The sequence below is a fragment of the Diuraphis noxia genome, unplaced genomic scaffold, assembly GCF_037042655.1.
Source record: "Diuraphis noxia isolate RWA-SAM2 unplaced genomic scaffold, SU_Dnox_SAM2 contig0001, whole genome shotgun sequence".
NCBI lineage: Eukaryota > Metazoa > Arthropoda > Insecta > Hemiptera > Aphididae > Diuraphis > Diuraphis noxia.
Window position 1 is genome coordinate 29,260,198 of NW_028301711.1, and position 17,958 is coordinate 29,278,155.

At 32.7% G+C, this 17,958-nt stretch overlaps 1 protein-coding gene across 2 annotated transcripts in view; it reads right to left on the minus strand.

The window, feature by feature from the left end:
- LOC107161578 (uncharacterized) overlaps nucleotides 1-17,958 on the minus strand; it is a 70,561-nt gene that overhangs the window by 33,178 nt on the left and 19,425 nt on the right. Inside the window, exons 1-4 of one of the 2 annotated variants that reach the window (XM_089217293.1) lie at nucleotides 9,742-9,887; nucleotides 6,676-7,584; nucleotides 3,991-4,357; nucleotides 2,639-2,838 (exon numbers count right to left, since the gene is read on the minus strand). In XM_089217293.1, coding sequence (XP_089073419.1) covers nucleotides 2,639-2,838; nucleotides 3,991-4,357; nucleotides 6,676-7,584; nucleotides 9,742-9,775 — 1,510 coding nt within the window. In that variant the 5' untranslated portion in view covers nucleotides 9,776-9,887. Of the gene's footprint in view, nucleotides 1-2,638; nucleotides 2,839-3,990; nucleotides 4,358-6,675; nucleotides 7,585-9,741; nucleotides 9,888-17,958 lie in introns of those variants that run through there. The other variant, XM_089217292.1, reaches the window with a different exon arrangement.

Here is a 17,958-nt window from a genome sequence, read left to right on the forward strand (position 1 = left end):
AAAATTATACATATTCTTTTAAACATTAAATTAATAAATTACTTTTTGAACAATAAAATCTATGGTCTTTGAATCTTTGATCCATTTAGAGCCCAATTTATTCATACCAAATCCATTTAATTGATTTATTTCTTAGGTATTTTATCGTTAAAAAAATACTTATTTTATTTTAGGTTCACTCGTTACAATAATATACTATAGTTATCTTGAACACCAAGAAAATACAACATTACCAAAGGCTCATGAAATTACTATTTGTTTTTGAATTTTATTCAACATTGATAATTTATCATTCAACTAATAAATATATATATATATCATAATAATAATTCGTATATTATGTTATTATTCGTAATCTCATTTAGGATATTGGCCTAATAAGATGAACATTTATAATGTTAGTTTTATAATTGGCCTCCTAAAAATTACATACTATGCATAGGTAGGTCGTAGTTGATAAATAATTTAATTTTAATATTAAGCTGCTCATGATTCAATTAGTCACAGTTTAGGCACCTATATACATAAACTAATCTACAAGCAAAATCATTGAAGGACTGTAAAAAAGGAATGTATTTTTATATGAACTTTTATATAGATGTACCTACATTAAAATAATTGTTATTTGTTGTTATTAATTCTATAAAAACAAAATAATTTAAAACAATTGAAAAATGTAGGTACTAGGTTAGGTTAATTTAGTTAGATTTATTTAAAAATAAAGAATGCTAGAAATGTTGTGGTATACCTATTTTACGATGTTTACATTCTATTAATAGGGTATGTAAGACAATCAGTTTCATTTGAAATTGTTATTTAGTTGTTTAAATATTCAGAAGTCAAGTCCGTGTTTCACAAACCTTTTTAGCTTATACCATTCCGTGCTCGTTTATACAAAAAAGGCAAACGGAATATGATTAAGAGTTGTTATTATTTATTTATATATAAATAGATTATTGAAATGTTTACTTATATGTCTGTATAAAAACATAATATTTTGGGTTGTTAAATAACCTTGAAAAGACTTCTTCATATATTTAAATAATATAATATCCTATTACCTACCTGGCTACCTACGTATTACCAGTTTACAAATGTAGGGCATCATAATAGGTATATCATTGCGTGTACCGATAATATTATATAGGTATCCACGTGGAAACACGCTTGGATGTTTTTTTTTAAATAATGCCAGTCATGTAGTAGGTATACATAATAATATGCATATAATTTGGGGTGTTTGTTTGCTTATGCACAATGTAAACACACACACACTTCTGCTGTAACTATAAAAAGTGTATAAATTATTTATCTATTTTGGCTATAAAACGGAAATAAATAATATTTTTTATAGAAATATTATACAAAACATAAAAAATTACTATTTTTATCCTTTTATTATACCTAGTTCATTATAATCTTGCAAATAAAACTATATCGGGTTTATATATCGTTGTCTAGCTATAGCTGATATTCGTAACTATTATTTATAAGATTTATAAAGAACAAAAACTGAAAAACAATTCAATATAAATACATCTCTTTTATGCATAAATAAAGAAAGAAAAAACGATTCATACTTAAAAACAAGTCTACAGCAATATTCCACCGAAATTCAAACCGATTATTACTGTTACTATTTACTGTTAAACGTCGGACGACCCCTAAACGAGTAATTAGCAGAATAATTCACCTGGACAAGGGACGCCGGTGATGCGGAACACTTTACGCGACGGATATTATGGTGGTGCGGTGTGGTGCAAGCGATTTAGCGGTACTCGTGAGGGGGGGAGGTAGCAATTAATAGCGTCCGGACGATCTTTTCCGCAAGACTTATGCCCCGACAGCAGCCGTCTTGTTTAGCAATTAATCAGTATAAGTATCAACCCTCCGGTATGCCGTTTTATATATAATATAAAGCAGAGACGTTATATTCTCTCTCGGCCGTGCGTTTATCTCCATCACTCTTTCTCCGCCGTCCTATAAAATATATATGGCACGACTATAATAGCTAGCTGCTGTGCGCCGCGCCCACCACCATTACGTAATTGTTTCCAATTTACAACTCCGCCCGGTCGTCGTTTGACCGGTGACACCGCCAAGGACGCGGACAGAGGATGCAACTTTATCGTCATTGTATACACATATAAGCGCGGATAGGGAAGAGAGTTAGGAGAGAGAGAGAGAGAGAGAGAGAGAGAGAGAGCACGAAAAAGAGGGTACGAGTTGAAGAAATATAGAGCAAGTGAGAGGTTTTCAAATATTAAAGTGCGAGGGGGCGACAACATGTTAAAACACGAAATGAGCGACGGTGAAGAGGAAAATTGGAACGCAGCCGTCGTCTTGGCTTGTTGATGTAATTGACTCGTTTTAATGGCTGTCAAAGGAAAAGGATTACAGTGACGGGCCTTTAAGAACCCTCCGTTTTCTCGACAAATTAGTTGGCCAAAGTTATACCACCAAAAACGAACCCTCGCGGCGATGCGTTCTATAATACTTAATATATCTTAAAGTTTTTTTAACCGTTGCACACGCAGACCTAACCTACATTTCGACCCAACCTGATCCAACCCGATTTCGTATAATAATACGAAATCATGCTTAATGCCTTAAAAAAAAAAAAACTTAACGCCCTTACCTGTGTGTATGTACGTGTGCTTCTTCATGTCGGATTTCTGATGAAACCGTTTGCCGCAAAACTGACAGGGATATGGTCGCGTGTCTGAGTGGATCAGCAAGTGCGTAGAAAGAGTGGACGACCTTTTGAAAGTTTTACCACACTGTTTGCATTCAAACAGTTTTTCTACGTTGTGCGCCGATCGACGGCAACAGAGCCACCTGAAAAATACCGCAACCGAATACAGTACAATAAAATAATAACGCAATAATATTTTTTAAGTTGACGTAATAATTATTTACACATGTGTAGAGAATCAGAACAATCGAGATCGCTCAATATTTATCTGAACTCTGAAAGAATATTCGTTGACAAAATATTATTATAGGCAAAAATGCGTTAGTACGTATACAAGCAGTGTTTTGGGCTTGTGATTGAACGTCAATAATTATATCCACAACACTGCAATACGGCGCCAATATTTTAAATAGTTAAAAAATCAATAAAATCCGGTGACTCAGTTAATATAGTGGTAGTTATACGTTTTATTATCGAGAGAAAAAAATATTTATTAATTAGGTAGGTTTTTATATTTAATAACACATGGATTTGAAGATTTATTTTTCTGAATGAAAATCATTTGTCCTCAAAAAATCTCTCTGCCACTTTAATATAGCCTTGCCTTAAATTTATTACGATTATTAATAATGCAGACATCCTAAGGAAACAAATTTCTTTCATCTCATCACAGCAGACATGCTATTAATCTACATCTTTATTTACTAAGACTCTGTTGTCGAAGCGACTTTTACAGATTGAGAAAAATTTTGTTACACTCTGCATTTATTTTTAAATTTTATATTTATCTTAGGTTCCTGTGTTTGTCGTTATATATTTATAAATATATAATTAAATATTCTTAATATACCTATAACGAGGAATGAGGATATAAAATATTAATATTGATTACCAATTTATGACTATGAATAGCACAACATTTTTGGACTTGAGCTTTAATATTTGTGATGGATAAATTTATGCTCTTTGCCGAGGGTAAAATCACGTAAAATTTGTTAGCGTTGTCATAAAATATTATATCTCATAATAGGACAATATTGAACGGGCATAATGGAGACAACGAGTTTATTATGTGTATAGACTTGAGTATCAATAAAATCTAGTGGAAATATAGTATACAATACATACAATATCGTTGCATCAATGTATGTTCATAATATATACGCAATAATTGCAAATTATGATTTATTTATTTAAATACTTTGTTTGTATTGTATTGTGTTTTTCAATTAATAAAAAATTCATAAAATCAGAAAAAAAAATGATTACGATAGAACGGGTCGGACACGACTAACCGGTGTTGGTTCAGGCTTATCTCGGCGCCGAATGATTTGTTGCACAGCTCGCACGAGAACGGTCTCTTGCCGTTGTGCGACCTCCGAGAGTGCACCTCCAGACCGTGCGACGTCGGGAACATTTTGTCGCACTTGATGCACGAGTAAACGTCGCCGAAGACGGAGCCCCTCATCAACATGTGGTGGTGTCGCATGTGGCCGCCGGGGTCCGTCGGTGGGGCCGCGGCCAGCGGCTGATTGGCGCCGGGCGCGAACTGTTGCCGCAGCTTCATCATGTCCTCGGCCGACGGATGCGGTATCACCACGCCACCGGAAGTCTGCTGTTGACCCGACGAGTGGAACGGATTGGCCGCCGGCGAACTCATGCCTGCAATATGGCATACGCACACGCACGTCGTTTTTAATTTTATACTCATCGCATATTATGATGATGGTTATTATACGTAGGCTACAGACATCAATGGGGAGGGGAGGAGGCATTTATCTCAAATCGCTAAGAGAGAGTAGCACATCAATTAATAATTAATAATTATAATTTATCGATAAAAATATAAAGGAAAATGTTGTTGATATAATATAGTAAACCATTTAAAACGATCAATGATGTATATTATATGATTGGATTTAGAGTATAATATATAGTCTAGTATAGACAATAGACCTAGGCATAGTTTGTAAAAAAGTTTTGAACTTATAATATAGGTGCTTATTGCCCCCCCCCCCCCCATTTAAATGTGAATTTTCGAATTGAATTTGATTTCAAACATTTTATAACAATCATCATTACATCAATCTATACTAATAATTTTTTTTTTTATTTAACTTATCTCCTTAATTTTCTTCTATCAAAGTTCATTATTTCTTTGTTATGTTTGCAAGTGATGCAAAAATTCACAAAATAGTTCTATTGTTTCAAAAAAAAAAAAAAAATTGGGAAACAAGATATTTTGTATAAGGAACTCAGAAAATTTGTAATAAATGTACAAATGTTTAAAAAATAGTATGCTTTTTGTGGTAGAACCAGAAAAGTGATCAAATGTTGGTATAAGTTCCACAAATCCTTTCTTATAGTATACTAATGATTATAATCAGCAAAATGTATAATATATAATCTACAAGTCGTAATTTTTCATAAATAATAACAAATGGTTTTTTTTTGAATTATTACAATTGATGAGATTTCTTATTTCTTATTTTATTTTATATTGAATGATAATTTATAATAATATTGTAGAATAGTTATTACTTGTTAGTTACACATTTTATAATGTATTTAGTTAAATGTATCTAGATAAAAAATTTTTACCTAAATAAGATAAAGATATGAATGTTTTGTCTATATTTATCTTATCTAGATAAATTTATTTTAAATTATTTTAAATTAAACTATAATTATTATGTATAATCGAAGAAATGAGATTAAATTTTTTTAAACAAAACTGAAATATTGATGAACAAATAATAAAAACGTTCAATAAATATATTGAGTATTGTTTCAAACTTGAATATATAAAAATAAGCATATGGAATCGAAAATGGTTATTTGTAAAAAAAGGAACTTCACGAGTAAAATGTATCAATCATCGCTTTAAATTAAAATTTTCATTTTAAGGTGTATAGGTGCTAGGGATTTTATAAAATAAGTTTTTAAAATTGCAATAATATGCGTCAAGTTATTCTATTAAATTGGAAACTTTCGAATAGACAACACGTACCTACTGCTGTTAAATTATATTGTGACTATTCAATTTATGAGTGAACATATTGTGGCGCCAAGGTCATTTTAAAGAACCCTTCCCCCTATTTCCTAATCAATGACCACGATAATACGTTATAGCAACCCTCATACTAATAAGTAATAACTAATCCCACACATAAATTATGGATATTGACATATTAGAGGTGCATCGTACATGCAATTTCAAACATTTTATTGGAGCAATAATAATTTATATCTATTATTTATTTATAATTGCTTATAGCTATAATATTCTCTTAATTGATACCTAATAAACTAAAAAATTACTACCAATCGACACAATAGACTAAAACTACAATTACGATTTTTACTTTTTTTTTTTTTTTTAATGTAAACTACGGAGTGGATGAGATACATCTAACCAAATTATGAATATGTTTCATGATTCTTTTTATATAAAACAATGCAATTATACCTATGAATTTCTGTTATTTTATAACTGATGATATTTCTTTAGCTTGTAAAGAAACTTATATTGATATGAATGATTTAAAGCTTTCTAACTTTTCGGCCAAGAAACAAAAATTATACATAAATAGGTAAATATTTGTATTTATTAAATTAGATTTAATTAAAACTTCAGAAGTTTGACAGTTATATAGTTACTCGCACACATAATGCCAATGGTCTAGGGAAAATATTATTTTTATTTTATTCCTTTTTGAATTATGAAATTAAAAAAAAAAAACCCAAAATCTATAATATTCCCGTTTTTCGCCGTTATTTATTTTTGGTTTCTTCCATTCACTAAAATAAGTATGAAGAATTTTCTAATTTTGACGTTATGCACAACCGATGGAAAAAATTATTTCTAATCGACACAAACACGTGAAACACCATAATGATGGGCACTATGGCATAGGGAATAAGACTATAATGTAGGGCATTTAGCACTTGATTTAAGGATAATTTGGTCGTTGACTTACCTGTTGTGGACAGGGGATGGACAAAAGCTGCAGCGGCCGCCGCCTGGACGGCGCCTAGACTCAGATACAGCGAGCTGGTGAGCAAGTTGTGATTGTTGTCAGTGTGCGGGTCGCCACTGCCGCCACTGCCGCCGCCATTGGCGCCGTGCTCGGGTGAACCGTTGGATGGGTTCAGCATGTTGGCGGCCGAATAGAAGTGTGGGTGAAAACTGAAACCGGAAAAGTGTTTCTGAAGCAGCGTGTTGGCCGCGGACGGGTGCAAGTGCACTTCCTTCCGTGTGTCTTTGATCAGGTCCGGGAACTGGACGGCAGGGTACAACAGCGATCTCGTGACCGATATGGTATCGACGGCTGTCATGGCCGGCTGCTGTTGCTGCTGCTGTTGGTGGTGGTGCTGTTGGTGATGTTGTTGCTGGTTATGATGGTGGTGATGGTGATTGAACGGATGTCTGACGGTGCGGGGTGCGTCCGGTTTGAGCAGCGCACTAACGCTGAACGCCTCCGAGTTCTTGGCGGTTACCGGTGGCTTGCCGGCTGCAGTCACCTGCACCGTAGATACGATGGGCTGAGGTGGTTGCACTGTTGGTGGCGGAGTGGTACCGCATTTGGTCACGTCGATGTCCGGCGACGCCAACCGGCTCTCCACGTCCAGTTCAGACGACGAGGACGGCGATGGCGAACTCCTCACCGGTGACCATATCTTCCGGGCTGACTCCCTCGCGCATCGGCCGCTCTTCACTTCTCGTTCGTCGTCGTCGTCGTCGGCGCCTCCACGTCGGTTGTCGATATCCGGTACATTGAGGCTCTTGGTGATGTTGTTGTTGTTGTTCGCAGCATACGATGTGTCGTAAGCCGAACGGCTGTCGTTGAACTTTTCCACCAGGCGGCTGATGCCGAACTTTATGCAATCTGCAAACGGAACGAAATACAGATTTTTATTAAAATAACTTACTGGCCCAGCAACATTTTATTATTAATAAACAATATTGCTAAGTTGTATTTTTTTTCTTGAGAGGGGGGGGGAGCAATACCTAACTAAAAAAAGACTAAGATACTAGACAATATGATGATTTTAATGGATTTACCTAAGTATGAAAATGTTGTAGGCATCATAATATAATGTGAGTATCGATTATAATATGTATAAGTTACAATAACAATGTTTTTCCAAATAGGCTTTAATCTTCGACATATCAACATCCTTTATATTAACCGTAAGAATTATTATGTTTTAATATACTCCATAGTCAGACACTCGATGGGTTGTATAATAGCAATAGCCTTATTGGTTACCTATTATATAATTACAATTCAAAACATCAGTCATTTGTTTTGTTTTTCCATTCAGTTTGTCATTCAGTTTGTATTTAATTATGTTGATATAATGATATTTATAAATTGTCCTCTCCAGATTTTATTACACGTGAAACATAATAAATAATATGTAATTATAAAACATTGGACCTACATATTATATAAAATAATTTACTCCATATAAAAGCTAGTTGGTGTACCACTTAAAAGTGCTTATCGTAACCAACTGTATCTTCCGCCTTAATGATGGTCCCGGTCAAAAAATTGTTTTTAAATATATATTTTAAACATGATTTCATCATATGAGAGAGCCATAATATTATCATTATTCATATTGAACAAGGGGAGGTAAATGAAAATTTGTTTTGCCGTTTCATAAATCTGAGACGATCAAATTATATAGCTGAGCTATAAAGAGCCAATAATGATTATAAAAGCATTTAGAAAGTAAAACACTGCAGTGTATCGATATCCATTCTGCATTCAAATATTTAGGTAAGTTCTGAAGCTCGACCTGCAGGAGGTGGGCGGCTATGCACAACGCATAATAATTATATCATAATAATATATGGTATTGGCAAACGGGTGTACGATATCAAACACGCGGTTGAAACACTCTCTATACCTATTAAAATATTATACACGCACATAACAAAATATACAATAATATACTATACGCGCATAGACGGACGAGACAATCGTTAATGTTGTTTAGATTACCGTATATAGGTAGTATATTATAATAGCCATCTCACGGTACCCCTCGTGCCAATATTTACTCGACGTGTGGTCTGGGCGGTGTGGTCCCCAAGTCCCCGGCCGGTACGTAGCATGGACTACACGAAAAGGGTTGGGAAAAAATAAAAATAAAAATTATACCCGCACCGAATTATATAATATACGATTGCACCGAACACACACACACATACATAAATTATCATAACGTCGCAGTGCATTTACCTGATGGAGCGGGCATTACGTGTATAATAAATATATATGAATATAAATATTGCGTTATACACAGCCTGTCGCAGTGTCGCATGACGTTCTGCGTGATGTAAATATATGTATAGCGCGCTAAGCAAACACATCACGTCTACACGACTGTCGGTTGCCGTGCTCGCCCGGATAAACAAACCGTCAATTTTTATCAGTAATAATAATATATATAACAATACACACACACACACACACACACGTTTTATTATTTACGACGCGTGCAATAAACCGTATATAATAGTATCATAGATGACTGTCGTGTGTTATTTGTCTTGGTCGCACTCCCCCCATGTGACCCACCCGCACCAGCACCCGTCACCCAACCGCCAACCAGTAGGTATTTATATTATAATAAATTCGATATAACTCATCCGCCCAATACATAGGTAGTATAGGTGCCTTATTCCCACACGGCGCTCTTTTGACGATTTTTACCGTCCGCCCAGTATCCAGGAACGTGAGACGAGGATTCGTCACTAAAAATCCGGTCACCCATCCGGGAACTAGCGACGTCGGCCGAAGATTGACTTTAGAATACGTTTTAAGTCACACCGGGTTTCAATATCACTCATATTACAATCGTAACTTACTATTAAACCTATCTATTGGTAACTTATTATGTTATTTATATATAGTTCTGACAGAGTCACATAACACAATCGAAACGATATTTGCCATATTCATCTAGGAGGCACTTATTATTTATATGGATAAAAATATTTATATTATGTCGATATATTCATAATTGTTCACCTTTGTCGGATCTATAATGGTACCGGGGCGTCATTTGAATTTCTGTTCTTTCTCCAATCGGTCAAATCAACGAAAAGTTTCAGTTCCTTGCGTTAAAAACACTTAATATCAAAATGCTTGCAACTCATTCCCTGTAGGTAATAGTAAAAATAACGTTCTCGCATATTCTTATAAATTTATAACGTAATCTAAGTCACTATATGCACTCGGACATCACTCGTCCGTTTTAATATCGTAAAAGAAGCACCAAAGTCAGATCAATTTTACAAATATATACTTAAACTAAAAAAAAAAACTGGATTTTGATAATTTTATAAATTTGATTACTCATGAACAGTTCTATTGGGTTTATTTGGAACTGATCTATTATATTATTTATTTCACACAAATTGTTTGCACCCTTAAAGATAAATTATTGTAAAAACCCATTCAAGGGTGACTACACATTTAATAGAAATTTCGTCACACCGTCATGGTTCATATAATAACATAATAACTATTAATTGATAGCGAAAAAAAGTTGTTGCTTTTGAAGCCAATAATAACAACTGTTGCGAGATATCAGCACAATAACAAATTAAAATATAATAATACGATTCCAACAATTTCACTAAAACACGTTGTTGTGTTATGCTTGTACGATTCTACAAAAATCGAGTTATACCTAGGTATATGATTAAATTTTAAAAATCTAAATCAAAATTAAGTAATATACTTTTAATATACGATCAGTGTTAAGCACTATTAATTTTTAAACTCTATAATGACGTGATTTACGAAACTAACATGTTTATAACAATCAACCCTTTTACTTCACCATTGAAAAAACAGTCTGTCAGTAATCGGTTACATTTCGATTCGCTTGGACGTCGTACATGCAAGTCACGTCATTTTCAAATAGCTAAAAATCGACACGGTTGTGCAGTAATACTGAAATCAAACGATGGTTTGATGATAAATTTATATTTAATTGTTGAACTCTCAGCCTCGGCGTCAAGTACAATATAACATATTATATACAATACTTACAACATATCCATTTAAGTTAAGTATTAAAATATTGTACAATATATATATATATATATATATATTTGAAAAACGAATCCACGATACGCGATTATTTGTACGGAAATCACAATCATATGTATATTGACAAACGTATAACATCATTCCCAGATAGTATGTGGTGACAACAGAACTGCAATATTGCGGCGGGAATGGTTAAGCCAAACAACGTTTTCTGAGTCACGGCGACGACTTCCTATGCGTACCTACCTAAAGCACATAATATATGTTACCGATTATGATATTATTTCGAAGACATACGCGACGAGTGCTATAACAATATAATATAATATGTATAATACCGCTATTATATCACTGTATAATAATGTAAAGCATACACCAACTGTGCTTGCAATATATATATAATATAAAATAATTACGTTTCCCAGAAAAATTTACCGTCACACCACACCTTTGTCGGCGGTGGCATTCGAACATCATATCATTATGATAAATATATATATTGTGTAAGCATAATATAAGATATGGGTATAATATACCAATCGGTTGCAATATTGTGTTGCTCGAACACGTCGTTTGCATTTCGATGTGTGCCATTGTAAGTCGTACCTACGATTCGCAACGCAAAACATAGGTACCTATCATCATCGTGTAACAACACCTATACACGATAATATATACAACACGAGAACCTTTCGCTTTTCTTTTCAATCCAGATCATTCATATTCATCGTGAATATAGATGTATACATATAACATATATATTTATATTCGCCGGCGCTATATAGACGAGTGAATAAAGGTTACGAATATTATAAAATGATAGGCACAGTAAAGCATGAGTTTAATATAATATTCAACCGGAACGCGTCTTTCCGCGAGTGATTTCTCAACACGCGTCTTGTTCTCGCCGATCCGTCTAAGATTTACGAGCGATCGGCACTATATACAAAGCGATCGCACGACTGTCTATATAATATTATATAAACATATTTAATCGATTTCGGTCGTGTATTTTAGTTTAGTTTAGTTTGGTTTTTTTTTTTTTTTAACTTGTTATAGTTCGTTTGTACCTGCTGAACGAACGTTACACGTATGTATTTGCAGCTCATCATCATATTGTACACGCGTATAGTGTGTATTGCGTTGTAAATTATTTTACGACTGTTGTCACAGCCACGTCGAATATATAATATTTATATATGAGATTATTTTTATGACAGATGATGTGTAAACACGAACAACTATACTCGATCGGATAATGTTTACAGCGCAATTTGTATCATAAAACCATAAACTATAAATGATTTATTTTACTGTTCGGCTTCAAACCTGTGTCTAGTGCCTACACATACAATAATAGTACGCGTGTTCAGTGCTCACGGATAAATTCAAAACTATATAAATTCGAAAACTTCTGTTTCGGGGTTTGACGGATAATTTTATCTGCTATACTGATTAACAATAACGCTGCTGCTGCAGGTACAACCGTTGAATAAAACGAGTGCGATTGCTTGAAATTATTTTCTCACGGATGAAATAAGGAATCTATTGAATATTATTCATATATTTATATTAAGACGGAAATAATAGTGATTTAAGCGTCATTATCAATCATTTTCAAGTGATTTTTAATAAGTCGGCGAACGGTTTATATTCAATTGCATTCGTGATATTAAATAAATCAGTGGTAAGGATTCAAATCAATTCAGTTATGAAAATCAAGTGTGAAAACACTCGAGTGTCCGAATGGAATCCTTGTTGCATTATCTTATAACATTCATTCCGTTAATTCCTCAACACAATAATCATATTTGACGATTCCACTCATCGGTTTATAATAAATCACTGTGAAAATTAATACCCTTTTTTTTCTTTTAAAATTGATCCATGGATTGGATTTAAATCGTGCATTAATTCAAGGATAAACTTGTACAGATAACACTTTTATAGAACAATTCGATATAATTATCACATAGTACCTATATACTTATAGACTTAAATAATGCGAATTTGAAGTGATATATTAATCCACCAATGATTGATTACTATTCGTTTGGCTAAAAAACGACAGTTGTGTTGTTTGTTCGCTGTGAAAGAGTCACGACAACGATGTATAAATGGCAAACAATTATGCAATATTATGTTTAGTTTAATATACCTTATGTACAAAGATGACGTTATCACAATATTTGTGACTTTCGTTTCACAGTTCTACTGAGATAAAGTTGTAAATATATTTTGTCAGATTCTTAATTTCATGACTAAAAAAATAAAATAAAATCTACAGTGCAAAAAATGTTTTGACTTGATCATCGTGTTATGAATATAATATTACTATCTACCTAATACTTGTATATATAAATGGTGTTGTTTTGCACCAAACTGTTTTTAATTTATAATTTCGTGTGATAACTCTACAAAATCAAAACTACCTACCTATAGGGTGATTTTTTTTATCGAAGAACACTTATTATTTAAAAAAGTATACTTTTTTCAAAATATTTTTTTTACATAGTTTCAAGTTATTAAAAAACAACGTTTTTATGAAAAAATTATATTTTTAAATATTTTTTATCCTTATCATTTTTTAAGATTTTTACTTTTTTGAATGACAACATAGAGTTTTAATTTCATATTCCAAATCAGAATATTTTTCTAAGTATTTTGATTCATAAAAATCGAATTTAGGACGAGTAGTTTTATGAGTTATAAGTATTTAAAGTTTAGACAAGCGGAGTAGTGGACAAACATTTTCCGGGGTAACCCCGTACCACTCCACACTGCCAATCTAGACTTTAAATACTTATAACTCATAAACTACTCGCCCTAAATTCGATTTTTATGAATCAAAATACTTAGAAAAATATTATTCTGCTTTGAAATTAAAACTCTATGTTGTCATTCAAAAAAGTAAAAAACTTAAAAAAATGATAAGGATAAAAAATATTTAAAAATATAATTTTTTCATAAAAACGTTTGTTTTTTAATAACTTGAAACTATGTAAAAAAATATTTTGAAAAAAGTACACTTTTTTAAATAATAAGTGTTCTTCGATAAAAAAAAATCACCCTGTATAGTCGTAAACTACACTTAATAAATGCAGCTTTCTCGACATAATAGTTTATTGGTAGAATTGTCATATTTTCGAAATCATTACCTATCTATATAATATATGTACACAACATATAAAGTTCTACAGGCGTTATACGGTCATTCAAAGAGCGATTATTGTTGCCACCGCGCTTGCATCAGATGTTAATAACTCGACAAACCGAAGACTACCTATAATACTGAACAATACCGGGGAAGCATATTATGGAGAAAATGGACTGTTGTAGACCATTGACGGCACACTGTTGTTAAATATATATTCATTAATCATAATAACGATGAAGCATTGTCTAATGTCTTAAACGTCGACGGCTGATCCGACCGAACGTTTGTCACAAGGTGCGACCATACGCGTCACAACCTTTTCGAAACCCGAGACGTCGCGATTGTCCAGAAACCATCACTACAATAATTTATACGAATTCGGTATACAATATGATATACTTGCGGACGTGGTCTGTGCGAATAATTTGTAATTAGGCACTTGTCGGGTGAATCGAAATGATTAATTGCAGTTGTTTCAAACCCCCATGCACGCGAACGAATCGATTCGATAACAATACAACGTTATTGCGCGCCCTCTCCGAGTCTCTCTCTCTCTCTATATATATATATATATATACCTCCGTGCTGAAATGATGTGCATTTACGTATATATATATATATATATATATATATATATATATATATATATATATATAATTGTATGGATGTGTGTGTATAAATGTACATAAACTGTGAATATAATCTTACTCGTTGGCAATTTGTTGGGCGGTTCGCGGGGGAGAGTGAGCGAGCGAATGACCCAGAAAACATCTGTTTCGAAAATCGCAACCGTATTCATCGGTTCACGAGCAGCGAGTCCCTCTTTTTCTATTTTCCTTTACTCCTCCGAACCCAAAACACAAAGGCCACGGGGGCGATTTGTTGTAACAAATCCAAAAGGATATATATACAATATATAAATATATAGACATTATGTCGAGGGTACATAATATATGTATATATATATATGTACATATATAACACACACATCGATACATATATATAAATATATATATATATACTCGACCCAGTATTTAACCCTAGAGGTAATGATCTAGAAAGGCTTTAAACAAATTCTCCACGATATATTCTCCTGCGGCCGTTTATTATTTCTTTTCGTATACCGTTCGACGACCCTCTCGCGTTTAATGATATTTAAATGTCCTCTGATAATAATAATACACTGTGTTCGATTACGACACCCCTTTCGCAATAATATACGACATCAAACGGTCGAAAAAGCACGCGCGTAGGTTAATAAATAATATATATAATAATACGTGCGGTTGTCGATATCGTCTCCCTACCGACGACGGCCATTAGCCGTTTGGCGGCCAAGGAGCTTTTTAATTTTCGTCCACGGACGCATAATCCTTTAAACGACGTACGTAATTGGAATTCCATTGCGGTAAATCCCTATTTTATCAATTATAGATTTCATTTTTATTTCGTGCTTTTATTTATAATCCTTTCGACGTCACGTATCGTCCGCAAGTCCCGACATTCATATCAAAAAGTATAGAAATCGCACGTGGTCTTCCCTCTTATCACAACCCTCTTTTACCCCCCCCCCCTCTCTCTCACTTGTACTCTCACTCTCTCGTCGTCAATCCACTTCATATAAAATATTAATCACAGTTATCGGGGGGTAGATTCAGTTTATGACTATTATAATACTTCGAACGTAATATATTTTTATTTTATAATCGTATATCATACCGGAACGAAATTATAGTATTATAAAATGTACATGCCTATAGTATCAAGTATGGCTGTTATTATAATAAAACTAGTAATAACAACCACCATAAAAGTAATCGTAGGCTTAACGCCGAGTTTTAAATACGTCATTGAAAGCGTCACGACAATATATCGTTGTAAACCAAAAAAGTTCACTTATTATTAGTTATTACTGAACATAAAAAAAAAAAAAAAAAATGGTTGGTATTATATTACGCAACTAGAAACAATATAGGCAGCGGGTGGTGTTTCCGTTCGACGTACGATAATACAATATGATAATATGTACCTTCTTATTTGATTTTATTTTGACTTTGAATCCTTGAAAATCTGATGAATGTCAATTAATCTTTGGCACTGCAGTTTTCATAAATTTTATTTTTGACACTAAACATGTATAATAATATGTATATCTTATATAGATATACTGTCTTATATAGTTAATATCGATAGATTATATTGGCTCCTTAGATATAGGTATTTCTCAGAATGTGACTTTCGTCATCATACCTAACCCTCCGACCCTTGACAAATACTAACCCAAGTAACATATAATATAATATATCGGCGCATCCTAGTTGGGTCCCGAGTACTAGGGGCTAATCGCAGGTACAATACTAGTTGGGCCCCAGATTTTTAAAGGTACTATACTAGTTGGGCGATGCCTGTTTCCACCAAAAGTGTACCTTTCCCTTATCCACCAATACCCGTTTCCACCAAAAGTGTATCTTTCCCTTTTCCACCAAATAAAATTATTTACCACGTTTTTTACAAAAACAGTTGTATACTACTATATTCTATACGATTGAAAAAAAAAAATATTAACCAATTATATATATAAGTATATATAATATATACATAACTAAATACACTAATATATCATTTTTTCAATCCAGCATTAGTATTTTAAATAAACTTATTACTATATTAAAGAATTTAATATAAGTGTAGTATACAAATTATTTTGGTAAATTAACCGCCGTGGTTTAATTATAGGTATAGATCTCATTTGGTGGTAACGGATATTGGTGGAAAAGTGAAAGATACACCTTTGATAGAAATGGGTATTGGTAGAAAAAGGAAAGGTCTACTTTCAGTGGAAACGTGTTACGCACTACTAGTTGGGTCCCGGATTTTTATAGGTACTATACTAGTTGGGTCCCGAATTATTTTAGGTATTTCACTAGTTCCTGAATATTTTATGGTAAATACTACACTATACTAACATTTTCATTCCCGTTTTAATAGACTGTCTATGATCTATTTAGACCACAGGTACCTATGGTTAAAAATGTTTTTTACAGTTCTTTTTTTTAAATATTAAAAATATTAAAAACCAAGTATAAAAATACATATTATTTAATTTAAATATAGCCATATAATAGGTATAATAGGTATATGAAGAATTGCATAATTTTTAATATTTTTTCACTTACACCTATATGGCTATATTTATATTATATAATATGTATTTTTATACTTGGTTTTTAACATTTTTGATATTTTTATCAACACAAAAGTGATTTATTTTTTATAAAATTATAATAACTTATATTTTAATGGAAAAGAAACAAAAAAAAAAAAAAACTGTAAAAAAGATTTTTAACCATACCTGTGGTCTAAATAGATTGTAGACAGTCCTAAGTCTGTTAAAATGGGAAGTAAAATGTTAGTATAGTGTAGTACTTACCAAAACATATTCAAGAACTAATGTTGTAGCTAAAATAATTCAGGACCCAGCTAGTATAGTACCTACAAAAATCCGGGACCCAACTAGTGTAGTACCTAAAATAATTCGGGGCTCAACTAGTGTAGCTGCAATTTTAAATTTGGGACCCAACTCGGATGCAGCCTAATATATATATTTAAGTTTATAATGTTTCGTGACATAACAATACCTTGATCGATTTTAATACACAAGAACAAATAACGCTTTTTTTAAACTTTGTTGTTTTCCGGTCTAAAGTTAGATATATATTATAGTTATTTTATATTATATATGTATATATTAATGTGTAAACTAATTTTGCTTTGAAGTAAAAAGATTCCTTTATGATTTTTTTACCTATGATTGTATTTAAATATCAAAGTTATACAATCATACATCAAACTACCTGCAGAGACTCTTTTATTTTGTAGAAGGATATCTGTTGATGGATATATTACATTTACCATACTCATAACTGTAAATTGTCGTTAAGTCATATAACTATTCATGGCAATCATGCAACGAATGTTTAGATTTATTTCTATTTCATGCCTTATTTTTAAAAGTATTAGGACACACATTT